At 43.8% G+C, this 16,354-nt stretch overlaps 1 protein-coding gene across 8 annotated transcripts in view; it reads left to right on the top strand.

The window, feature by feature from the left end:
* The window catches only part of glyg (Glycogenin-1), a 39,031-nt gene extending 34,114 nt beyond the window's left edge, over positions 1–4,917 (top strand). For 2 of the 8 annotated variants that reach the window (XM_045710473.1, XM_045710475.1), the window contains 3 exons: positions 1,344–1,572; positions 1,807–1,899; positions 2,250–4,917. In XM_045710473.1, coding sequence (XP_045566429.1) covers positions 1,344–1,572; positions 1,807–1,899; positions 2,250–2,408 — 481 coding nt within the window. In that variant the 3' untranslated portion in view covers positions 2,409–4,917. The remainder of the gene's footprint in view (positions 1–1,343; positions 1,573–1,806; positions 1,900–2,249) is intronic. The other 6 variants (XM_045710476.1, NM_001139830.1, XM_045710477.1 and 3 more) reach the window with 4 other exon arrangements.
* The last annotated feature ends 11,437 nt before the right edge of the window (positions 4,918–16,354 follow it).

Below are 16,354 nucleotides of genomic sequence, written 5' to 3' on the forward strand. Positions count from 1 at the left end.
GCTATTAGCCCATAGAAACACATTGAATAACAGATTACTGCTATTAGCCCATAGAAACACATTGAATAACAGATTACTGCTGTTAGCCCATAGAAACACATTGAATAACAGATTACTGCTGTTAGCCCATAGAAACACATTGAATAACAGATTACTGCTGTTAGCCCATAGAAACACATTGAATAACAGATTACTGCTGTTAGCCCATAGAAACACATTGAATAACAGATTACTGCTATTAGCCCATAGAAACACATTGAATAACAGATTACTGCTATTAGCCCATAGAAACACATTGAATAACAGATTACTGCTGTTAGCCCATAGAAACACATTGAATAACAGATAGTCCTTACTGCTATTAGAGAGCAAAATGGAGAACGCCATCGCGTTCTTGAGTCTCCTCTTTCCATAGAGGGGTCATAATAGTTTTGTAGGCCAAACCGTTGGGACGCTACAGACGACTTTAAAGCTCCTCTCTGATTCTCTCTCTCTCTCTCACTGCAGCTGTGACAGGCGGATGTGGTCCATTTTTAAGAAGCATCCAATGCAACAAAACATCTGTCGTTTTTAAAACTGACAGATTTTAGATGGGATTTTTTTATTTATTATGCTAACTAGATTGCATCAGGGTGCAGCCAATGACCTTAGGAGGGAAGAAGCTCAGCCAACAACAGTGACTCAATAGTAGACTACCTGTGAAACGCCTGGCAGGGAAAGTGGTTCTTGGGCTGCGAGAGATCGGGGTAGGCGTAAGGCGATACAGTCACATGAGTGTGCTGATGCCATAACGTCAGGTTATAGGGGGGGGGTGGGTAGCCTCATGGGGTTAGATATTCAGCTGGAGCTCCACAGAGCCGAGACCAGAGGACGAAATAGAGGTCTTCTGTTTTAAATACTTTTTATACCTCTGCTGCTCACAGTGGCTATTCTCTCCCCTGGCTCTCGCTTTTTCACCTGTTGAGCTCTCGCTCCTTTCACATCTTCACTTCTCTCTGTCTCTCTCTGTCTCTCTCTGTCTCTCTCTGTCTCTCTCTGTCTCTCTCTGTCTCTCTCTGTCTCTCTGTCTCTCTGTCTCTCTGTCTCTCTGTCTCTCTGTCTCTCTGTCTCTCTGTCTCTCTGTGTCTCTCTCTCTCTGTGTCTCTCTCTCTCTGTGTCTCTCTCTCTCTGTGTCTCTCTCTCTCTGTGTCTCTCTCTCTCTGTCTCTCTCTCTGTCTCTCTGTCTCTCTCTCTGTCTCTGTGCGTGTTCAAACTTGTCAAACCAAAACATTTACAACAATCTTTAACTGCCAGATATAAGTTACATTCACAACAAGAGTAAATGAACACTCATTCTGTTCCAGATACGGTGGAAACGCCAAGGTGGTCCACTTCCTGGGTCAGACCAAACCGTGGAGCTACACGTACGACCCCAAGACCAAGAGGATCAGCGGGGACATCCAGGAGACTTCCACACATCCCAGCTTCCTCCTGGACTGGTGGATCCTCTACTCTTCCTCTGTGGTGCCCATGATGATGGAGGGATATGGAGACCAGCCTTTCCACTCTGGCTGTGTGGAAGTTCGTCTAGAAGTATTAACCTTTTGTCCTTCCTCTACGGAAACCGTTATCAAACAGCTACAACAATTTGAATTAAGTGACTACTTGGATGCTTATTGTTAGTAAAAGTAATGTTGGACCCAACACCTGAATGAATTAAAACCTAAAATATATTATATATTTATTATGATTAGTGTTTCTAAAATGTAGTGCTACTTCAGCCCTGAAGGCTATTGATGTTTAACCCTCTCATTCGTCCGTCTAAAGTTCCAGTCCTCTGTCAAAGAAAGTTGTAACCGCCATGGTCACTGGCCTGGATCATGGTCACAGATCAATAGTCACAAGGAAGGTGGATGGAAGGTATGATGAAGACTAGTTGGTTGTGACGCTGGGCTTAACGGACAACACCTGGTCACTAACTATCGCTGCTTCTTGTGGACAATCTGTTTGTACAACAAAAACCTGGCTTTGCTAATACTATAGCTGTGTGTTCTCTGACGATCGAGTAGATGGATGGTTTGAAAGTAGCGGAAATGTCTTGCTGTATAAATGCCAGGTTTTAGTTCTGTGCTACTGTTCTGTAGCTGCACTGACTGCAAAGGAACCCGTGTTTTTCTCCAGACCTCTTAATCTTATGGCTTGTTCCATAATTTATAAAATCGCTCCCTTCTAATATTCTTGTTTGTTTTGTTTTTCTTCTTCTCTTCCAGGGACGCAGCACATCACATGACTCCCATCACAGCGAGCCATACATGTCAGCCGAGACATCGGAGGAACGCAAGCAGAAATGGGAGCAAGGCCAGGCGGACTACATGGGAATGGACTGTTTTGATAATATCCAGAAGAAGCTTGATGCTTTTCTCAAGTAGAGGAGGGAAACTGATTTCAGTTTAGTTAGTTTGACCCACTCCTCTCTCCATCTTACCAATAGTTGGTTCTCCATGTTAGTGAGCCATTACCCAGCCCAGCTCAGAAGACGACGACACAATTCTGTTACGATGGGAAAACATTCTGACATTGTTGGCAGAGGAGGGCATCCAACTGCAATACTTGTATAGTATGTTTATCCTGTCATCTGTACTGTGAGGATTACGACACTGAAGCACCAATTTATTGACAAGCTTTTACAAGACATATATATTTTTTTCTATTTGTGAAGAAATGTTTAGAATTTAAAACCGCAATAAAATATAATAAATAAATAAATATGGCCTTGGTAAATGGACATGAGCCTTTTTTCCACGTGTGGACACTTTAACAAATGAAAGATGATCAATACAGTATGCCTTGTAGTTTCATAGATGCCGGCGTGGCCATATACTGTATAATTAAGAGGATTTTTAATGTTTTGTCCTGCCATGTCTGCACAACCTGGGCCTTCAGAAAGTATTCACACCCCTTGACTTATTCCACATTTAGTTGTTACAGCTTGAATTTAAAATGGATTTTTAACAGATTTTGTCACAATATCCCATTTTTGTCTGTGGATTATGTAATTTTTTGTTGTTGACACATTTAAATTGAACTGAAATGTCCTTTGAGTCAAGTGTTCAACCTCTTATGGCAAGCCTAAGTGCTTAAGTTGCCTGAAGTGCTTAACGTGATTATTGAATGACTACCTCGTCTCTGTACCACCCACCCAACCCCATACATCTTGTAAGGTTGTGCAGTGAATGTAACAGATTCAACCACAAAGATCGGAGGTTTTCCAACGCCTCGCAAAGAAGGCCGCCTATTGGTAGAGGGGTAAACATTTTGAAAAAGCAGACATTGAATATCCATTTGAGCGTGGTGAAGTTACTAAACTTGGGATGGCGTATCAATACACCCAGTCACTACAAGGAAACAGGCGTCCTTCCTAACTCAGTTGCCTGAGAGGAAGGAAACCTCTCGGGGATTTCACCATGCGGCCAATGGTGACTTTTTAAAACAGAGTCTAATAGCTGTGATAGGAGAACACTGAGGATGGCTCCACAACATTGTAGTTACTTCACCAATACGAACTGAAGTCGCAGTGAAAAGAAGGAACCCTGTACAGAATATGCATCCTGTTTGCAATAAGGCACTAAAGTTAAACTACAAAAAAAATGTAAAGAACTGTACTTTGTCCTGAATAAAGCGTTATGTTTGGGACAAATCCAACACATCACTTGAGTACCACTCGCCATATTTTCAAGCGTGACGGTGGCTTCAGGTTCTGGGTGTGCTTGGCAGCGGCAAGGACTAGGGAGTTTTTTTAGGAAACGAATGGAGCTAAGCACAGGCAAAATCCTAGAGGAAAACCTGGTTCAGTCTACTTTCCACCAGACACTGGGAGATGAATTCACCTTTCAGCAGGACAATAACCTTAAACACAAGGCCAATTATACACGAGTCGCTTACCAAGATGACGATGAATTTTCCTGAGTGGCCCAGTTACAGTTTAACTTAAAGCAGCTTGAAAATGTCTAGCAATGATCAGCAACCAAGTTGAGAGCTTGAATCTTTTTTTCTTTTCTTTACAGAATAATGGGCAAATATTGTACAAATCTTTTAGACTTACCCAGAAAGACAGATGTAATCACTGCCAAAGGTAATTCTAATGTGTATTGACTCGGGGTTAAATTACTTACCCAATCAAGATGCTGTATATTTGTTTAATTTTTCATGTGGAATAAAGTCAAGTGAATACTTTCGGAAGGACCTGTACGTATTTCTGCTTATGTTCTTGTGGAAAGATACTGTTCTGCTCCCTTAGTTTTTATACCGTTTGCACTTCACTTCTTCAGGCGCTGTGAGGGATCTCCTCTCCGGCTTGTTTTACCCAGGGTAGTTTTTGTTGTTGTTGGCCTTAACCCAGGGTAGGTTTTTTAGTTGGCCTTAACCCAGGGTAGGTTTCCAGTTGGCCTTTACCTAGGGTAAGTTTCCAGTTGGCCTTAACCCAGGGTAGTTTTTTGTTGTTGGCCTTAAAACATGGTATGATTTTTAGTTGGCCTTATCCCAGGTTAGGTTTCCAGTTGGCCTTAACCCAGGGTAGGTTTCCAGTTGGCCTTAACCCAGGGTAGGTTTCCAGTTGGCCTTAACCCAGGGTAGGTTTCCAGTTGGCCTTAACCCAGGGTAGGTTTCCAGTTGGCCTTAACCCAGGGTAGGTTTCCAGTTGGCCTTAACCCAGGGTAGATTTCCAGTTGCTCTTAACCCAGGGTAGTTTTCCAGTTGGCCTTAACCCTCACAGTTGATCATCACCTGTACTCTTGTCTAGGTACTGGCTCCTAATGCCGGTATGTGTTGATCTAGATGTTGATCTCTCTTTGTTCAGAGCTCACTGCTGTTTTACTTGACCCAAATGGTGCCTGTACCACAGATGCTGTCACATGCTAAATAAAGTACTTGTAGAATTAATAGTGAGTTGTGCTGGGTCTTTATTTGGCACATCTAACCATAAAACAGACAGACGGGGTTCATTCAGGTAGGTTCAATAAAGGTTCATAAATACATTACAATACTACATGTCATTACACCCCATATCTCTGACCTGTTATGTACTCGTATCCTGATGTATTTGTATATTATCTTGAGGGTTGGATTGAGTTCATAGGAAATAAGGGGAGCACATACTTATATAGTGTTGTATAGTGAAGGGCATAGTATCAGTTATGTAGTATTGTGTAGGGTAGGGTATTCTGGCTATGTAGTATTGTGTAGAGCATTGCAGAGAATCATAGTTATGTAGTATTGGGTAGGGCAGAGTATCAGTTATGTAGTATTGTGTAGGGCAGGGTAGTGTATCATAGTTATGTAGTATTGGGTATGGCAGAGTATTCTGGCTATGTAGTATTGTGTAGAGCATTGCAGAGAATCATAGTTATGTAGTATTGGGTAGGGCAGAGTATCAGTTATGTAGTATTGTGTAGGGTAGAGTATTATACACTGCTCCAAAAAATAAAGGGAACACTTAAACAACACATCCTAGATCTGAATGAAAGAAATAATCTTATTAAATACTTTTTTCTTTACATAGTTGAATGTGCTGACAACAAAATCACACAAAAAGAATCAATGGAAATCCAATTTATCAACCCATGGAGGTCTGGATTTGGAGTCAGTGGAAAACCACACTACAGGCTGATCCAACTTTGATGTAATGTCCTTAAAACAAGTCAAAATGAGGCTCAGTAGTGTGTGTGGCCTCCACGTGCCTGTATGACCTCCCTACAACGCCTGGGCATGCTCCTGATGAGGTGGCGGATGGTCTCCTGAGGGATCTCCTCCCAGACCTGGATTAAAGCATCCGCCAACTCCTGGACAGTCTGTGCTGCAACGTGGCGTTGGTGGATGGAGCGAGACATGATGTCCCAGATGTGCTCAATTGGATTCAGGTCTGGGGAACGGGCGGGCCAGTCCATAGCATCAATGCCTTCCTCTTGCAGGAACTGCTGACACACTCCAGCCACATGAGGTCTAGCATTGTCTTGCATTAGGAGGAACCCAGGGCCAACCGCACCAGCATATGGTCTCACAAGGGGTCTGAGGATCTCATCTCGGTACCTAATGGCAGTCAGGCTACCTCTGGCGAGCACATGGAGGGCTGTGCGGCCCCCCAAAGAAATGCCACCCCACACCATGACTGTCCCACCGCCAAACCGGTCATGCTGGAGGATGTTGCAGGCAGCAGAACGTTCTCCACGGGCGTCTCCAGACTCTGTCACATCTGTCACATGTGCTCAGTGTGAACCTGCTTTCATCTGTGAAGAGCACAGGGCGCCAGTGGCGAATTTGCCAATCTTGGTGTTCTCTGGCAAATGCCAAATGTCCTGCACGGTGTTGGGCTGTAAGCACAACCCCCACCTGTGGACGTCGGGCCCTCATACCACCCTCATGGAGTCTGTTTCTGACCGTTTGAGCAGACACATGCACATTTGTGGCCTGCTGGAGGTAATTTTGCAGGGCTCTGGTAGTGCTCCTCCTGCTCCTCCTTGCACAAAGGCGGAGGTAGCGGTCCTGCTGCTGGGTTGTTGCCCTCGTACGCCCTCCTCCACATCTCCTGATGTACTGGCCTGTCTCCTGGTAGCGCCTCCATGCTCTGGACACTACGCTGACAGACACAGCAAACCTTCTTGCCACAGCTCGCAATGATGTGCCATCCTGGATGAGCTGCACTACCTGAGCCACTTGTGTGGGTTGTAGACTCCGTCTCATGCTACCACTAGAGTGAAAGCACCGCCAGCATTCAAAAGTGACCAAAACATCAGCCTGGAAGCATAGGAACTGAGAAGTGGTCTGTGGTCCCCACCTGCAGAACCACTCCTTTATTGGGGGTGTCTTGCTAATTGCCTATAATTTCCACCTGTTGTCTATTCCATTTGCACAACAGCATGTGAAATTTATTGTCAATCAGTGTTGCTTCCTAAGTGGACAGTTTGATTTCACAGAAGTGTGATTGACTTGGAGTTACATTGTGTTGTTTAAGTGTTCCCTTTATTTTTTTGAGTAGTATAGTTATATAGTATTGTGTAGGGCAGAGTATCAGTTATGTAGTATTGTGTAGGGCAGAGTATCAGTTATGTAATATTGTGTAGGGCAGACTATCAGTTATAAAGTATTGTGTAGGGTAGAGTATTATAGTTATGTAGTATTGTGTAGGGTAGAGTATTATAGTAATGTAGTACTGTGTAGGGCAGGGCAGTGTATCAGTTATGTAGTATTGTGTAGGGCAGACTATCAGTTATAAAGTATTGTGTAGGATAGAGTATTATAGTTATGTAGTATTGTGTAGGGCAGAGTATTATAGTTATGTAGTATTGTGTAGGGCATAGTATCAGTTATGTAGTATTGTGTAGGGCAGTGTATCAGTTATGTAGTATTGTGTAGGGCAGACTATCAGTTATGTAGTATTGTGTAGGGCAGACTATCAGTTATGTAGTATTGTGTAGGGCAGAGTATTATAGTTATGTAGTATTGTGTAGGGTAGAGTATTATAGTAATGTAGTACTGTGTAGGGCAGGGCAGTGTATCAGTTATGTAGTATTGTGTAGGGCAGACTATCAGTTATAAAGTATTGTGTAGGATAGAGTATTATAGTTATGTAGTATTGTGTAGGGCAGAGTATTATAGTTATGTAGTATTGTGTAGGGCATAGTATCAGTTATGTAGTATTGTGTAGGGCAGTGTATAAGTTATGTAGTATTGTGTAGGGCAGACTATCAGTTATGTAGTATTGTGTAGGGCAGAGTATTATAGTTATGTAGTATTGTGTAGGGCAGAGTATTATAGTTATGTAGTATTGTGTAGGGCAGAGTATTATAGTTATGTAGTATTGTGTAGGGCAGAGTATTATAGTTATGTAGTATTGTGTAGGGCAGAGTATTATAGTTATGTAGTATTGTGTAGGGCAGACTATCAGTTATGTAGTATTGTGTAGGGCAGAGTATTATAGTTATGTAGTATTGTGTAGGGTAGAGTATTATAGTAATGTAGTATTGTGTAGGGCAGGGCAGTGTATCAGTTATGTAGTATTGTGTAGGGCAGACTATCAGTTATAAAGTATTGTGTAGGGTAGAGTATTATAGTTATGTAGTATTGTGTAGGGCAGAGTATTATAGTTATGTAGTATTGTGTAGGGCAGAGTATCAGTTATGTAGTATTGTGTAGGGCAGAGTATTATAGTTATGTAGTATTGTGTAGGGCAGAGTATTATAGTTATGTAGTATTGTGTAGGGCAGAGTATTATAGTTATGTAGTATTGTGTAGGGCAGACTACCAGTTTTGTAGTATTGTGTAGGGCAGAGTATTATAGTTATGTAGTGTTGTGTAGGGCAGAGTATTATAGTTATGTAGTATTGTGTAGGGCAGAGTATCAGTTATGTAGTATTGTGTAGGGCAGAGTATGACCTGCTACCCGTTACTGTCTTAATGACCTGCTGGGTGAACCGTTACTGTCTTAATGACCTGCTGGGTGAACCATTACTGTCTTAATGACCTGCTGGGTGAACCGTTACTGTCTTAATGACCTGCTGGGTGAACCGTTACTGTCTTAATGACCTGCTGGGTGAACCGTTACTGTCTTAATGACCTGCTGGGTGAACCGTTACTGTCTTAATGACCTGCTGGGTGAACGGTTACTGTCTTAATGACCTGCTGGGTGAACCGTTACTGTCTTAATGACCTGCTGGGTGAACCGTTACTGTCTTAATGACCTGCTGGGTGAACCGTTACTGTCTTAATGACCTGCTGGGTGAACCGTTACTGTCTTAATGACCTGCTGGGTGAACCGTTACTGTCTTAATGACCTGCTGGGTGAACCGTTACTGTCTTAATGACCTGCTGGGTGAACCGTTACTGTCTTAATGACCTGCTGGGTGTATCGTTACTGTCTTAATGACCTGCTGGGTGAACCGTTACTGTCTTAATGACTGACCTGCTGGGTGAACCATTACTGTCTTAATGACCTGCTGGGTGAACCGTTACTGTCTTAATGACCTGCTGGGTGAACCGTTACTGTCTTAATGACCTGCTGGGTGAACCGTTACTGTCTTAATGACCTGCTGGGTGAACCGTTACTGTCTTAATGACCTGCTGGGTGAACCGTTACTGTCTTAATGACCTGCTGGGTGAACCGTTACTGTCTTAATGACCTGCTGGGTGAACCGTTACTGTCTTAATGACCTGCTGGGTGAACCGTTACTGTCTTAATGACCTGCTGGGTGAACCGTTACTGTCTTAATGACCTGCTGGGTGAACCGTTACTGTCTTAATGACCTGCTGGGTGAACCGTTACTGTCTTAATGTGACCTGCTGGGTGAACCGTTACTGTCTTAATGTGACCTGCTGGGTGAACCGTTACTGTCTTAATGACCTGCTGGGTGAACCGTTACTGTCTTAATGACCTGCTGGGTGAACCGTTACTGTCTTAATGACCTGCTGGGTGAACCGTTACTGTCTTAATGACCTGCTGGGTGAACCGTTACTGTCTTAATGACCTGCTGGGTGAACCATTACTGTCTTAATGAGCTGCTGGGTGAACCGTTACTGTCTTAATGACCTGCTGGGTGAACCGTTACTGTCTTAATGACCTGCTGGGTGAACCGTTACTGTCTTAATGACCTGCTGGGTGAACCGTTACTGTCTTAATGACCTGCTGGGTGAACCGTTACTGTCTTAATGACCTGCTGGGTGACCCGTTACTGTCTTAATGACTGACCTGCTGGGTGAACCGTTACTGTCTTAATGACTGACCTGCTGGGTGAACCGTTACTGTCTTAATGACTGACCTGCTGGGTGAACCGTTACTGTCTTAATGACCTGCTGGGTGAACCGTTACTGTCTTAATGACCTGCTGGGTGAACCGTTACTGTCTTAATGACCTGCTGGGTGAACCGTTACTGTCTTAATGACCTGCTGGGTGAACCGTTACTGTCTTAATGACCTGCTGGGTGAACCGTTACTGTCTTAATGACCTGCTGGGTGAACCGTTACTGTCTTAATGACCTGCTGGGTGAACCGTTACTGTCTTAATGACCTGCTGGGTGAACCGTTATTGTCTTATGGTTTATAAGTGATGCACTGCAGTCCCTTTGGCATTCATATCCATCATATCCATTCATTTAACCACAAAAAGTCAAATCGTCAAAAAGAAACTTTCAATTTGAACTGTTTTCTCGGCAGACGGAGGCCCTTTGTTCTGACTGGCCAGGACTTCATCTGGGCTGTCAGCCTGGCTTAGGGACCAGGGCCCGTATCCAACCGACTTAGAGTAGAAGTACTGGTCTAGGATCTGTCCGTACAATCGTATTTATTATGATCTATAAGGCTAAACTGATCCTCGATCCGCTCTCCTACTCTGAGATGTTTTGTGGATACGGGCCCTGAGCTAGAGAAGAAGAACTGTAGGGTTCTTGCAGTTCTGTTTGTTGCCCAGTCCGGAACAGGCCAGGCTGCCTACTGTATGGCCCTGTGAGACTTGGCTAGACTCATTCCAGGCTATGAAATAACAACAGACTGGCTTTGTGTTGCTGGCTCCTCTCTGAGATTATAATCATCCGCATGGTTGGTTTTAATAATCGGAGGACTTTGGCCTTGCAAACGTATGTAAACAAGCATTTTATATTTAAACAGTTAAGATTTTGTAATTGATGAAAACTTTTTTGTTTTGTAATCAGTGGATTGGAATATTTTTGTAGATTTAAAGTTAACAGTAAAAATATTGTTGCAATCAGATGTCCTTTCAAAGATGATCTGGAATAAACAACTATATGATATCAATTCTCCATTTCCTTCATTCCCATTTGGTGGGGGGTTCATTGACTTGTACCCAAACCACCAGAGGAAAGGTGCACTATTACAGCTGACCACCAGATGATGCAATTGCACAGCACAACATGTTAGAAAGATAAATGGGGATGTCCTGTATTCAACAGCAGTGTTCCAGGTCAGTTACCAGGATGGTCTGTATTCAACAGGTTCCAGTTCAGTGTTCCATGTCAGTTATTATGATGTTCTGTATTAACAGCAGTGTTCCAGTTCAGTGTTCCAGGTCAGTGATGTTCTACAGCAGTGTTCCAGGTCAGTGTTCCAGGTCAGTTACCAGGATGTTCTGTATTAACAGCAGTGTTCCAGGTCAGTGTTCCAGTTCAGTTATTATGATGTTCTGTATTCAACAGCAGTGTTCCAGTTCAGTGTTCCAGGTCAGTGTTCCAGGTCAGTTATCATGATGTTCTGTATTAACAGCAGTGTTCCAGGTCAGTGTTCCAGTTCAGTTACCAGGATGTTCTGTATTAACAGCAGTGTTCCAGGTCAGTGTTCCAGTTCAGTTACCAGGATGTTCTGTATTAACAGCAGTGTTCCAGGTCAGTGTTCCAGTTCAGTTACCAGGATGTTCTGTATTCAACAGCAGTGTTCCAGTTCAGTGTTCCAGTTCAGTTACCAGGATGTTCTGTATTAACAGCAGTGTTCCAGGTCAGTGTTCCAGTTCAGTTATTATGATGTTCTGTATTCAACAGCAGTGTTCCAGTTCAGTGTTCCAGGTCAGTGTTCCAGGTCAGTGTTACAGTTCAGTGTCCCAGGTCAGTTATTATGATGTTCTGTATTAACAGCAGTGTTCCAGGTCAGTGTTCCAGGTCAGTGTTCCAGTTCAGTGTTCCAGGTCAGTTATCATGATGTTCTGTATTAACAGCAGTGTTCCAGGTCAGTGTTCCAGGTCAGTGTTCCAGTTCAGTGTTCCAGGTCAGTTATCATGATGTTCTGTATTAACAGCAGTGTTCCAGGTCAGTGTTCCAGGTCAGTGTTCCATGATCTTTCTATCCCATATACAGTATATAGACCATTATTTTTTTGCCACAAAAAAAAAGTAAATTAATTGCCATGCCTTTAATAGTGCCTCATAATCACAAATGTAATCCTCCACTGACTGCATACTATATACAGGCCTAGTCTTCTCAGGAACATACTGTCTATGTTGAAATCATGATGCATTATGTGTCTGAGTCATACCAGAGGAGTCACACACAGCTCTCCAGATGTCAGCCCCCAAACCCCTCCATGGGAACTGACATATCACAATGGATAACGTGGCCTTCGTTAGCCAATACAGAAAGACCCGGACGATCTCCCTGCTCATAGGCTTTTGGATTAATCAGTTTAATCTACCAACCAGTCCTCTCCCACAATACCTTCCCCCCAACCCTTCCCACGTATAACAATCATGTGATTCGCTAAAATTAAATGACAAAATACTTTACTCATTAGGTCACTCTAATAGAATTCTTGTGGTCACTCCCACTAAGGCCAATTTTGAAAGGTTTTTAACCCAGGATTATATGCATTGTGCCTGGCGATGAGGTTAGAGTAGGGCAAAACAACATGGAAGCAACACCGAGCTATCACAGATCATCTGCTATCAACATCAGGATTGTTATTACATCTGGATTCAGCCCAGACCTATCTGTCCAAGTCCACCTCATGCAGTTTATACAGTAAACTAAGTACAATTCATTTGCAGTTTTAGTAAACCTTCCTAGCAGAAACAAAGTAAAATATATTCAGAGGCAGCTTTGACAAATATTTAACTCTGAAGAACAAACAGAAAGTTGGAGGTGATATTTAACAATCTTGTGTGTTTCAGGATCGATCTATACGTCGGTAATGCTGTGTGTTTCAGGATCGATCTATACGTCGGTAATGCTGTGTGTTTCAGGATCGATCTATACGTCGGTAAGGCTGTGTGTTTCAGGATCGATCTATACGTCGGTAAGGCTGTGTGTTTCAGGATCGATCTATACGTCGGTAAGGCTGTGTGTTTCAGGATCGATCTATACGTCGGTAAGGCTGTGTGTTTCAGGATCGATCTATACATCGGTAAGGCTGTGTGTTTCAGGATCGATCTATACGTCGGTAAGGCTGTGTGTTTCAGGATCGATCTATACATCCTCCATTTATTAGGGTTGCAAAATTCCAGCAAGTTTCCCAAAATTCCACAGAAATTCTGGTTGAAGAATTCCTGGAAATACAAGGGAATAAGCAGGGAATATGGGGAAAGTTACTGTAATTTCGCAAACCTATACAGCAGTAACATGATGCCCAGCCCTAAATACAGCAGTACCATGATGCCCAGCCCTAAATACAGCAGTAACGTGATGCCCAGCCCTAAATACAGCAGTAATGTGATGCCCAACCCTAAATACAGCAGTAACATGATGCCCAGCCATAAATACAGCAGTAACATGATGCCCAGCCCTAAATACAGCAGTAACATGATGCCCAGCCCTAAATACAGCAGTAACGTGATGCCCAACCCTAAATACAGCAGTAACATGATGCCCAGCCCTAAATACAGCAGTAACGTGATGCCCAACCCTAAATACAGCAGTAATGTGATGCCCAACCCTAAATACAGCAGTAACATGATGCCCAGCCATAAATACAGCAGTAACATGATGCCCAGCACTAAATACAGCAGTAACATGATGCCCAACCCTAAATACAGCAGTAACGTGATGCCCAGCCCTAAATACAGCAGTAACGTGATGCCCAGCCCTAAATACAGCAGTAACCTGATGCCCAACCCTAAATACAGCAGTAACGTGATGCCCAGCCCTAAATACAGCAGTAACATGATGCCCAACCCTAAATACAGCAGTAACGTGATGCCCAGCCCTAAATACAGCAGTAACGTGATGCCCAGCCCTAAATACAGCAGTAACGTGATTCCCAGCCCTAAATACAGCAGTAACGTGATGCCCAACCCTAAATACAGCAGTAACGTGATGCCCAGCCCTAAATACAGCAGTAACGTGATGCCCAGCCCTAAATACAGCAGTAACGTGATGCCCAACCCTAAATACAGCAGTAACGTGATGCCCAGCCCTAAATACAGCAGTAATATGATGCCCAGCCCTAAATACAGCAGTAACGTGATGCCCAGCCCTAAATACAGCAGTAACGTGATGCCCACCCCTAAATACAGCAGTAACGTGATGCCCAGCCCTAAATACAGCAGTAACGTGATGCCCAGCCCTAAATACAGCAGTAACATAAATACAGCAGTAACGTGATGCCCAACCCTAAATACAGCAGTAACATAAATACAGCAGTAACATGATGCCAGCCCTAAATACAGCAGTAACGTGATGCCCAGCCATAAATACAGCAGTAACATGATGCCCAACCCTAAATACAGCAGTAACGTGATGCCCAACCCTAAATACAGCAGTAACGTGATGCCCAACCCTAAATACAGCAGTAACATGATGCCCAGCCCTAAATACAGCAGTAACGTGATGCCCAACCCTAAATACAGCAGTAACGTGATGCCCAGCCCTAAATACAGCAGTACCATGATGCCCAGCCCTAAATACAGCAGTAACATGATGCCCAGCCCTAAATACAGCAGTAATGTGATGCCCAACCCTAAATACAGCAGTAACATGATGCCCAACCCTAAATACAGCAGTAACGTGATGCCCAGCCCTAAATACAGCAGTAACGTAATGCCCAGCCCTAAATACAGCAGTAACGTGATGCCCAACCCTAAATACAGCAGTAACGTGATGCCCAGCCCTAAATACAGCAGTAACATGATGCCCAGCCCTAAATACAGCAGTAACGTGATGCCCAGCCCTAAATACAGCAGTAACGTGATGCCCAGCCCTAAATACAGCAGTAACGTGATGCCCAACCCTAAATACAGCAGTAACGTGATGCCCAACCCTAAATACAGCAGTAACGTGATGCCCAGCCCTAAATACAGCAGTAACGTGATGCCCAGCCCTAAATACAGCAGTAACATGATGCCCAGCCCTAAATACAGCAGTAACGTGATGCCCAACCCTAAATACAGCAGTAACGTGATGCCCAGCCCTAAATACAGCAGTAACGTGATGCCCAGCCCTAAATACAGCAGTAACGTGATGCCCAACCCTAAATACAGGAGTAACGTGATGCCCAGCCCTAAATACAGCAGTAACGTGATGCCCAGCCCTAAATACAGCAGTAACGTGATGCCCAACCCTAAATACAGCAGTAACATGATGCCCAGCCCTAAATACAGCAGTAACGTGATGCCCAACACTAAATACAGCAGTAACGTGATGCCCAGCCCTAAATACAGCAGTAACGTGATGCCCAACCCTAAATACAGCAGTAACGTGATGCCCAGCCCTAAATACAGCAGTAACGTGATGCCCAGCCCTAAATACAGCAGTAACATAAATACAGCAGTAACGTGATGCCCAACCCTAAATACAGCAGTAACATAAATACAGCAGTAACATGATGCCCAGCCCTAATTACAGCAGTAACGTTATGCCCAGCCCTAAATACAGCAGTAACGTGATGCCCAACCCTAAATACAGCAGTAATGTGATGCCCAACCCTAAATACAGCAGTAACGTGATGCCCAACCCTAAATACAGCAGTAACGTGATGCCCAGCCCTAAATACAGCAGTAACGTAATGCCCAGCCCTAAATACAGCAGTAACGTGATGCCCAACCCTAAATACAGCAGTAACGTGATGCCCAGCCCTAAATACAGCAGTAACGTGATGCCCAGCCCTAAATACAGCAGTAACATGATGCCCAGCCCTAAATACAGCAGTAACGTGATGCCCAGCCCTAAATACAGCAGTAACGTGATGCCCAACCCTAAATACAGCAGTAACGTGATGCCCAACCCTAAATACAGCAGTAACGTGATGCCCAGCCCTAAATACAGCAGTAACGTGATGCCCAGCCCTAAATACAGCAGTAACATGATGCCCAGCCCTAAATACAGCAGTAACGTGATGCCCAGCCCTAAATACAGCAGTAACATAAATACAGCAGTAACGTGATGCCCAACCCTAAATACAGCAGTAACGTGATGCCCAACCCTAAATACAGCAGTAACGTGATGCCCAGCCCTAAATACAGCAGTAACATGATGCCCAGCCCTAAATACAGCAGTAACGTGATGCCCAACCCTAAATACAGCAGTAACATGATGCCCAGCCCTAAATACAGCAGTAACGTGATGCCCAACCCTAAATACAGCAGTAACGTGATGCCCAGCCCTAAATACAGCAGTAACGTGATGCCCAACCCTAAATACAGCAGTAACGTGATGCCCAGCCCTAAATACAGCAGTAACGTGATGCCCAGCCCTAAATACAGCAGTAACATAAATACAGCAGTAACGTGATGCCCAACCCTAAATACAGCAGTAACATAAATACAGCAGTAACATGATGCCCAGCCCTAAATACAGCAGTAACGTGATGCCCAGCCCTAAATACAGCAGTAACGTGATGCCCAGCCCTAAATACAGCAGTAACATGATGCCCAGCCCTAAATACAGCAGTAACATGA

This window comes from Salmo salar, chromosome ssa29 (genome assembly GCF_905237065.1).
Source record: "Salmo salar chromosome ssa29, Ssal_v3.1, whole genome shotgun sequence".
Classification (NCBI taxonomy): domain Eukaryota; kingdom Metazoa; phylum Chordata; class Actinopteri; order Salmoniformes; family Salmonidae; genus Salmo; species Salmo salar.